At 64.3% G+C, this 9,384-nt stretch overlaps 1 protein-coding gene across 6 annotated transcripts; it reads right to left on the bottom strand.

Moving 5' to 3' along the window:
• Positions 1-1,302: 1,302 nt before the first annotated feature.
• PARP6 (poly(ADP-ribose) polymerase family member 6) lies at positions 1,303-8,665 on the bottom strand. Of its 6 annotated transcripts, none has more exons than XM_049812835.1 (22): positions 8,562-8,665; positions 7,538-7,615; positions 7,320-7,414; positions 6,963-7,023; positions 6,740-6,830; positions 6,578-6,644; positions 6,157-6,306; positions 5,735-5,915; positions 5,290-5,343; positions 5,092-5,187; positions 4,913-5,005; positions 4,699-4,824; positions 4,529-4,594; positions 4,304-4,371; positions 3,988-4,036; positions 3,170-3,282; positions 3,016-3,088; positions 2,780-2,849; positions 2,333-2,412; positions 2,157-2,220; positions 1,850-1,934; positions 1,303-1,766 (listed from the first exon to the last, which is right to left on the bottom strand). In XM_049812835.1, exons 1-22 carry the CDS (start codon positions 8,562-8,564, stop codon positions 1,664-1,666), a joined length of 1,866 nt encoding a protein of 621 aa, XP_049668792.1. In that variant the 5' UTR covers positions 8,565-8,665; the 3' UTR covers positions 1,303-1,663. The 6 variants fall into 6 exon arrangements, 4 of the variants coding, with proteins under 4 accessions (XP_049668792.1, XP_049668793.1, XP_049668794.1 ...); XM_049812836.1 differs by having other exon boundaries at positions 3,170-3,279; XM_049812837.1 differs by having other exon boundaries at positions 5,762-5,915.
• Between the last annotated feature and the right edge of the window lie 719 nt (positions 8,666-9,384).

The raw sequence follows: 9,384 nt of genomic DNA, 5'->3' as shown, positions 1-9,384 counted from the left end.
GCTGCAGAGGGAACTGAGGCAAGACCCGGCCCCTGCCGTTTCGTTGTTCTTTCCGAGCGATGGGGGAGCTTCTGGAGGACGTTAACGTGTCCTGTGGGATGTCCCCTCGCGGCCGCACCCGCAGATGAGCAACTGTGGTGATCATGGGAAAGTGGCTTGATTTAAGGGAAGGAAAAAAACCCCACCCCAAACCCCACAAATTTAAGCTAAAAAAAAAAATGGGGTGGCCGGCAAGGTGGGTGGCAAGGGGATAGCCACCTGCCCGGTGTCCCCTCTGCCTGGGTTTAGGTGGCCTTTGGGGACATCGACGTCGAGCAGCCGGTGCGGGATGAGCAGTGGTGGACAGATGTTGGGATCCCTCCGTCATCCCCCCGAGGGCAGGAGACACCAGAAGTGACGCCGAGGGTGCGCCCACTGGTGTGATGAGCCTGTTGGGTCTCAGCTGGTGACTGTACCCAAACCAGGACATTTTTAAAGTTGATTCTTAACTTTCTTTATAAATCCTGGTTGAAAACAACGCCCATGCTTCCGGCGGGGTGGCAAAGGGCTGGTTTGGGGTATTTATTTTTATTTTTTAAATTCCTCGGCCCCTTGAACCCCTGGTGAGGGACCCCCACGGCCCTGGCCGGTGTCCCCAGGTGGCTTCCGGCTGATGCCGCAGTAGCCACCATCTCCCAAGGGCTGATATTTTACTGCCGTGGCCTCGTGTTGCCGTGACCAACCTGCGGAGCCCCAGCACCGTGGGGGACCTCACTACCACTGCCAGCCCCCCACCACTTCCTGGGGGTCCCCGTGCTGAGCCCCAGCAGCCTCCAGGGCTTCTTTGATGGGTTTTCATCCGGGTTTGGGTTTAGCAGGACGCAGCCGTGCTGGCGCCGACTCCGTATCCGTGTAGTTATTGGGATTGGCATGGGCTCAGATGAAGCACAGTCCCTGGGAGGTCTCCGTCTCGTTCAGCACGTGAGTGAGTCTCTGCGGCGTCACTGGTCCCTGCGGGGGTCCCGTCCCCTCAGTGTGGTCCCATCCCTGAGGCACAGTCCATTCTCCATGGTGTGGTCCCTGCTTCATAGCACGATCCCTTTGCCATGGTGTGATTCCCTCCCAGCAGCCCCCTCCCCTTCCCAAAGCCCTATCAATTCCCTATGACCCTTTCCCTGGGATCCCATCCTTCCCCTGTGACACCATCCCTTCCCCACCATCCCATCTCCTCCCCACAGCCCCAGGCCATTTAAACAGGTTGAACTACACCGACACAGATTCCTTTTATCTTTTTTTTTTTTTTAATGTGTTTTTTTGGGTTTGTTTTGGTTATTTTTTTTTTAATTATTTTTTTTTGCTTCAGTTTCTCGTCGTCAATAAAAACGCCATCGTTGCCAAGGCCAGGAGGGGCGGCCACCGGCTGTGCCAGCCCCCGCAGCTCCTTCTCCACGCTGCCACAGGGTCGGGGACACTGGGGAATGGGACGGGGAGGGGACAAGGGACCGCTGAACCCGCCTGGTGCCCACTGGATGCTTGACGCCTATGTACAGGGTGGAGCCACCGGCGTCGGCCCCCGTGTCTGCCCTGCCTGGGAGGCTCCAAACCCGCTCGTCCTTTTCCCCGGCCTCGCCCGGGGTCTTTGCTCAGCACCCGGAGGTGTCCCCGGGGGTGTCCCTGCCACCGCTCAGTTTGTGTACACCTGAGTCCCGATCACACGCATTATCTCCTTCTGGATTTTGGGGTCCTGAGTATTGATATTAGCGTCTCCCACTTGGCCGTCTTCGTACCTGGAAGGGGAGAAGGAGGGGTGAGGGGGTGTCCCATGGGTGTCCCACGGGTGCCGGTGAGGTGGGCGCAGCCCAGGACTCACACAAAGAAGAAGCGGGTGCAGACGTGGTCCGAGACGGGGCAGACCCAGATGTTGCCGTGTTTCTGCAGGTCCTTGGAGGTGATGACTGCCGGGGGAAGGGGCTGTCGGATGGGGGGGACGGAAGTCCCTGCTGGGCGCAGCCCATGGTGGGGACCCTCCCTCCTCCCTCCCTGCTGGGCGCAGCCCATGGTGGGGACCCTCCCTCCTCCCTCCTCCACCCACCCGGTGAGCCAGGGATTTGGGTGACGCCTGTCCCCCCCCCTCGCGTTGTCATGTGTCGTCCCCCACCCCCGACATGTCCCCGCACCTTCACAAAGCGCGATGCAGTTCAGGTTGCGGCTCTGGAGGAAGCGGGACTGGATGGAGCGGGTCTGCGGGGAGAGCAGCCGGCATTACCCTCCCTGGCCGGGCTCGGTACGCCCCGTCCCCAGCACCCGTGGGTGCCATGTCCCCATCCTCCCACGGTGTCCCCTGGCCCGTCACCTGGGGGATGGTGTTCATTCGGTTGTACCTCTGCACCAGCTCGTCCTTCGAAGGCATCCGGTGCTGCCCTTTCCCCATCCCTGAGGAGAAGCGAGGCAGCGGCCGTCACTCCCAGGCAGGGAGCACCCCCGGGGTGACATAGGGACACATGCCACAGACGGGGACGGCCACACTGGGTGCTCCCGCCCTGCGGCCAAACCCTGGGAACCCCCCAAAAGTGGGCACAGCAGCTTTTGGAGCCTCAAAAACGTTGGGGTTTTAATTCCCCAGCTCATCGGAAAGCCCCGACCTGGCTGGGAAGAGGTCGGTGCAGGCGGGAAGGATGCGGGATGCTGCCCACTCCCACGCGGCTCCTCCGGCCGGCACGATGCTGAACATCCCCGGGGCCCATGCAGGGAGTGGGGATGGGAGCGCAGGCAGGACTGGGCAGCGCAGGCAGCCTCTTACCTGAGTATCCAAAGGAAATACTGGAGATGGGGCTCAGATAGATGCCCTTGCCATAGGCTGCTCCATGCAGCTTGCAGGAAAACACCAGGGTGAGCGATGCGGGGTCACCCCGACAGCTTGGGCATGGTGGTGGAGGCAGCCCGGCCTCTGCAGGCAGCGCATCTCCAGCTGCCTGCATCCCTCCCTGCCTGCCTGCCTGCCCCGGGGAGGGGGTGTCGGGCACCAGGGAGCGTTACCTGCAGTTTGGTGTAGGAAGCGTTGACCAGTCCATTGCGGAGGATGGAGTGCCAGTTCTCAATGTGAGAGCCGCTGGAAAAAGCCAGCCCCACGTCAGCCTGCCCCACGGCGTCTGCCTGGGGGGGCTCCCGCCCCTCGCCCCCCACAACTCACTGGAAAGCAAAGGTGCTGCCGTAGAGTTTCTTGGCAGTGCGGAACCGGGCTTCCTTGGCTGGGGGGCTGCTGAGCAGGAGGAACTGATGGGAGGTGTGCATGAACTTCAGCTGCTACCAGGGGAAAGGGAAGAGCAAAGGCAGAGCCAGCGAGGAGAGAGGACAGACAGACAGACAGAGATCATGCACGGCAGCCCGGTCCCGTGCCCATCCCGGCCCTGCTTTGGCCCTCCCGAGCTTGCCAGGAGGGCCCGTGGCATTCCCCTGTCTCTCGTCCCCCGTCCCACAGACCATGACAAATATCCTCCATCCTATATCCCATATGCTGCCTCCCATATCTCACAGGCTGCAGACCCCATCCCAAAGGCTGCATCCTACATCCCAGACCCTTACATCACCCGCCTCGTACCCTTACATCCCTTATCCTGCATCCTCCATCCCACAGCCCGCACCCCATACCCTATGTCCCGCATCTCTTATCCTACATCCCACACCCCACACCCTACGTCCCGCATTGCATATCCTATGTCCTGCATCCCATATCCCATGTCCCAACCCCATATCCTTCATCCCACAATCCCATACCCTGCGTCCTGCTTCCTGTACCCCACATCCCACCTCCTATAGCCTGCACCCTATATCCCATTATCCTACGTCCTGCATCCCATATACTCTATGTCCTGCATTCCATATCCTCCATCGCACATACTGCATCCTACACTCCCCATCCCACCTCCTGTACACTCCATCCCACATTCCATACCCTCCATCCCGCACGCTGCACCCGCACCCCACCGGGAGGCCAGCCAGGCCCCTTACCCTGCTGAGGGGCAGCTTGACAATGTGGGATCTGTTGCTGGAGATTATCCTTGGGAAGAGGAGGAGGAAGAGGAGAAGGAGGAGGAGGAAGAAGGTCAGTCCCATGCTCCCCTGGGAGTGGGGCTGAGCTGGAAGCTGTGCCAGAACCTGCCCCAAGGCTGGTGGATGGTGGTGCCCCCCCCCAGGAGAAAGGGGCCAAGGGGGTCATGCTGGGGGTGTCTGGCTGCCCCCCACCCCATCCCCTATCCCGGGGGATGTGGAGCAACAGGGATGGACGTGGGACAGCAGGATGGGGCAACAGCACCCTCGGCCTTACCACTGCAGGAGGGGATGGGCCAGGGGGTCCAGCTTGTCCATCTGCTTCTTGATCTCCAGGTAGGACCCCTGGCAGAGGCGAGAGGGGGTGCGGGTGGGTCCCCCAGCACCCACCCAACCGTGGGTGGATGGAGATTGGCACCAAAACGCCAGACCCAGCAACAGATCCCACACTGAGGGGATCTCACATGGGGCCACGGGTGGCGTGGGGCCACTGGTGGCGTACCTGGGTCATCTCCCGGATGGACATCACACTGTCCAGGGCTTTCTGCAGCCGCTCATAGTTCTTCTTCTACATGTGGGGCAGAAGAGAGGTGGCTATCAGAGGGGTCCTCGGGGCTCCCCCCAGCCCAATCGCCCCTGGCATGGGGGAGCGTTGCCCCCCTCGGCACTTACCTTGGGGTTGAAGGCAAGCGTTTTGGGGTCGTTGGGGTCCACCACAGAAGGATAAGGCTCGAAGATGATGCTTTTGCGAGGGGACTCCAGGGCGGCACGGCACATGGCCACCAGCAGGTCCACCACCTTGGGGACAGAGCGTGGGGTGAAGGGACAGCACCCTGCCCCTTCGGGGGACATTGACGGCGTGGTCACCTGCCGCACGCACCCCTACCTCGGCACCCGTGGCCACCTCCTCCGCCGCGCCGGACATGACGCCCAGGGTGTAGAAGGAGAAGACGCAGAGCTCCCGGGTGCACACTGCTGGCTGCGGAGGGGACAGGAGCCACGGGGAGGGTCGGGGACGGTGACACGGGGTGACAGCCCGTGCCTGCCCAGTCCCCGTCGCCGCACCTTGAGCATGGAGCCATTCTGGAAGACGTGCTGCTCATCGCACACCACGCAGTACTCGTTGAGCGTTGGGATCCTCTGCTCCGCGTACTTCATGATCTGAGGGTGAGGATGGTGGCAGTCAGCCCCCGTCGTGGCAACGGCGCTCGGGAGGATGGTCCGGGCAGCGGGATGGGGCTGAGCGGGACGCGGGACACTCACCTGGACGAGGAAGCCGTACTCCAGCGTAGGGACGTTCTTGCAGTGGCCGCCGACCTGCGACGGAGCCAGAGCGGAGCCAGCTGCGTTATCCCCTTTCCCCTACGCAACCCCACCACCACACGGCACCGGCAGCCCCCAAAACACCCCCCCCGGCACAGCGGGACCCCCGACATGCCAAGACCCTCCTGGGGACGCAGCCGCAGCGGGGATGTTGCACCAAGATGGAGGGTGAAACCCCGCAGGACCCCACAGCCAGCATCCCAGCTCACCCACGAGCACCCAAGGGTGCTGGGGACAAGGCGCAGGGGAGAAACCCCGCAGGGGCTCCCCCCAACCCAAGGAGGTCCCACCACCCCACGACAAGTGATCCGACCCCGGAACAGCCCCCAGGAATCCAGGAAGGGAAAGGAGAGGAAAGCAAACCCCGAGGCGGGGAGGCACCCACCAGGATGTTGAAGGGGGCGACACCTGCCTGGGTGCTGGAGGGGGGGTAGCCGAAAACCTCCACCTTGGGGTTCTTCACCGTACAGGAGATGGAGCGGTTCATCAGCCGGTTGACACGAGCCTCGGGGATGCCCAGTTTGCCCTTCAGCACTGAATCCTGGATGACGGGGAAGCTGGGAGACCTGCAGGCACAGAATCCCCTTGAGCTCCCCAGTTTGTCACCGTCCCCTACTCCTCCATCACCCGGAGCCGAATTCACCCTTCGGCTGGTTTTTGGGAGCAACCTCCACTTCCTTGGGCTCTGGTAGGGAGCAGCAGCGTCTGAGGGGCGAGTGGGGAAACTGAGGCGTGATGCCAGGTCCCCAGCCACCCAGGGTGAGGGGACAGAGGGTTGGTCCCTTGGGGACACTGTCAGGGTCTTACTTGGGGATGGGGGAGAAGATGCTGAGGCCAGCACGAAACTTCTTGATGGTACCGCTCGTCTTGAACCAACTGTGCCGCTTCTCCTGCTGGGTCTTCAGGAAATCGTTGCTGAGATGTTTCCATTGCTGGGACGTGAACATGCCCAGGATCCTGGCAGAGAGGTGGCATGGGTGCCCGAGCAGGGTGCCAGCACCCGTGGCTGCTTCAGTGCCCACTGAGCCTTGTGCTTGGGCAGTCCATGCCACCCAGCTCCTCCTCTTCCCCACCCAAAGCTGGTGGTGAGCCCGTCACAGGGCTGTGTGGCAGATAAAAGGTGTTGGCGTGGCTACATGCGGTACCTGGCCGCTTTTGGGGCAAAACAGTGACCCCGTGGAGCACCCCACCCACCTCCCTTGGGTCCCCACCACGTTTTGGCTCTTACTTCTTCAGCTGCAGACCCAGCCCAAAGCCCTCCTTGTTGGACGGCTGGAAAACCTCAATGGACGGTTCTGCGGGGAGAGAGAGGAGGACAAGCTGTCGGTGCCACTGCTGTGCCCGTCCTGAGGGCACACGAGGATACCGTGTCCCGCCCGTCCCCGCTCACCAGGGCCATCGAGGTACTGGGAGAGGGAGAAGCGCAGGCGGAGGACGATGGGCTCCGTCCGCAGCACCTTCCACGCCGTTGCCACCTCCTCCTGCAGAAGGACAGCTGTGATTTGGCACAGCTGTGGGGAACCCCAAACGCAGAGGGAAATTTGGGGGCCCCCCGGGGCGTGTGTCCCAGCCCTCCCCACGCCAACGCTGCGGGGGACGCCATGGGGACTCACATCGAGGAAGCTGATGTTCACGTGGAGGTCAATGTCCACGTCGTCAATGGTCCCGTACTCCCTGTGAAGACACGTGGCACCATGGTGGGGGAACAGGGTGAGACCGGCACAGTGCCGGAACCGCTGTCCGGTGCCCACTGTACCGGGGTAGGCATGCTCGCGGGGTGGTGACAGGCACGTGTGGCTCCCCACATATCAAGTCTGTGCACCCCTGAGACCAGGATGGCACAGGGAGAGCGCCGGAATCATGGATGGGTGCCCAGGGATGCCATGGCTGGCTGCCTGGGGATGGCATAGTTGGGTGCCCGGGGATGGCACGGCCGGGTGCAGGGGCTGGTGGGCGGCGGGTGCACCCACCTGACAGCCACAGCATTCTCGCTGTAGATCTCCTTCACGGCCTCGATGTCGGCATCCAGCTGCGGGTGACGGTACAGGTCGGCGGCGCAGGTTCCCTGTGGCACAGGACCCCACGGCACCATCAGACCCGGAGCCTTCCCGCAGCCCCGCACTCGGAATTGGGCTCAGGTTGGGGGTCCCTGAGCCCCCCCGGGGCACCCAGCACCCACGGCGCTTACCTGGACGCCGTAGAGGAACTCCTCGGACTCATTGTCCCCGTCGGAGTCATCGTCCGTCCAGTACTGGCCCTTGAGGTCCTGGGGGGCAGAGGGTGGGGGACAGGGGATTAGGGGGGGCAGAAAGTTGGGGGGCAGTGGGGATGGGGGAGAGGAGATGGGGGGGGAGCACTGGGGGGAGCAGGTTATGAGGCAGAGGGTTAGGTGGAGAGGGGATGGGGGAGAGGGTTGGGGGGAGCAGATTAAGGGGGAGTGAATCGGGGGGGAGCAGTCTGGGGGAGAGCAGGTTGGGGGGAGCACACTGGGGAGCAGTAAGTTGGGGGAGCAGGTTCTGGGGAACAATTTAGGGGGGGCGGTTTTTGGGGGCAGTGGGATAGGGGAGCAGGATGGGGGCATTAGGATGGGGGGCAGCAGGTTGGGGGGAGTGGGATGGGGGCAGTGGGATGGGGGGAGCAATTTGAGGAGCAGCAGGGTGGGGGGAAGCGGGTTGGGGGGAGCAACATGGGGGCAGTGGGATGGGGGGAGCAATCTGAGGAGCAGCAGGGTGGGGGGAAGCGGGTTGGGGGGAACAGGATGGGGACAGTGGGATGGGGGGAGCAATTTGAGGAGCAGCAGGGTGGGGGGAAGCGGGTTGGGGGGAGCAACATGGGGGCAGTGGGACGGGAGCGGTTTTGGGGGGGGGGCAGGATGGTGGTAGCGGGTGGGGGCAGCGGGATGGGGACAGCAGGTGGGGGCCGCGCACGGAGCGGCCGGAGGGGCCCCGGCTGATGGTGATGGGGGGTCCCCCCCCGCCGTCCCCGTCCCCCTCCCGTGCTGGGGGACACGGGACGACGGGGGGGACGACGATGGAGGGGATGCAGGGGCTCGGTCCCCCCCTCCCGCCCCGAGCAGGCCCCATTCCCACCACCCTCCCCGGCCCCCCCGCGCCTCCGGGCCCTGGGGCCCGTTCCCTCCACCGTGGCTGTGGCAGTGGGGTGTCCTCGTCCCCTCGGGTGTCCCCCCCCCCGGCCGGCGGCACCCCCCTCACCATCTCAGTGGCGGCCGGCTGGGCCTGCCACCGCCTCCATGCTGCCGGGCGGGCGGGCGGCCATCGGGCCTTGACGTCAGGCCCCACCGCGGGCCCGGGCGCCACCGCCGTCACCCAGCAACGCTGCTGCTGACGTCACCCGTGGGGACCCCCACTTCCCCCCCCCCCCCCGGTACCCCCCCGGTACCCCCGACCCTCCCCGGTACCCCCCAGGAGGGCAGCGGGGGTCCCCGGGATGGGGGCGGCTGTGACGGGGACCCATGGGGCTGGCGGGGGTCCCCAGTGTCCCCAGTGCAGGGTCCCTGTGGCCCCAATTCGGGGTCCCCCCAGTCGCCAGCACAAGGTCCAACGTGGGGTGGCCATGTTGGCCCCCCCCCACGGCCCGGTACGCGTGTACCCAGGATAGAGTCCCCAAGGCTCAGGGTCCCCCAAGGCCCTGGCACAGGGCGGCCATCGTGGGTCCCCGCATGGCTGGCACGGCGTCCCCCTGGCCTAGGATGGGGTCCCCAGTGTCCCCAGTACAGGGTCCCCAGTATCCCCAGCTCAGGGTCTCCACGGCCCCAGCACAGGGTGGCCATCGCGGGTCCCCGCACGGCGGGCACGGTGTCCCCACAGCCCAGCACAGGGTCTGCGTGGCTGGTCCACCCATCAGTGGCATGTCCCCTATGTCACCACGGTCCCCGTGCGGAGCAGCCACGATGGGTCCCCAGCATCCCCGGGGTCCTGGGACAGGGTCCCGAACATCTCCAGCACGGGGTCCCCACGGACCTGGCACAGGGCGCCCACGTTGGGTCCCCGCGCAGCTGGTACAGGTGTCCCCAGG

Source organism: Accipiter gentilis, chromosome 10 (assembly GCF_929443795.1).
Source record: "Accipiter gentilis chromosome 10, bAccGen1.1, whole genome shotgun sequence".
In the NCBI taxonomy this organism is placed as follows: Eukaryota; Metazoa; Chordata; class Aves; order Accipitriformes; family Accipitridae; genus Astur; species Astur gentilis.
Note: the sequence above shows the minus strand (reverse complement) of the source record. Positions and strands in the feature narration are given on the sequence as shown.

Excerpts from the sequence above, each read along its gene's own strand:
- PARP6 (XM_049812835.1), bottom strand. Across the intron at positions 6,307-6,577 it reads CTGGGTCTGCAGCTGAAGAA|GATCCTGGGCATGTTCACGT; the intron begins GTAAGAGCCAAA and ends CCTCTCTGCCAG. Across the intron at positions 5,006-5,091 it reads AGAATGGCTCCATGCTCAAG|CCAGCAGTGTGCACCCGGGA; the intron begins GTGCGGCGACGG and ends TCCCCTCCGCAG.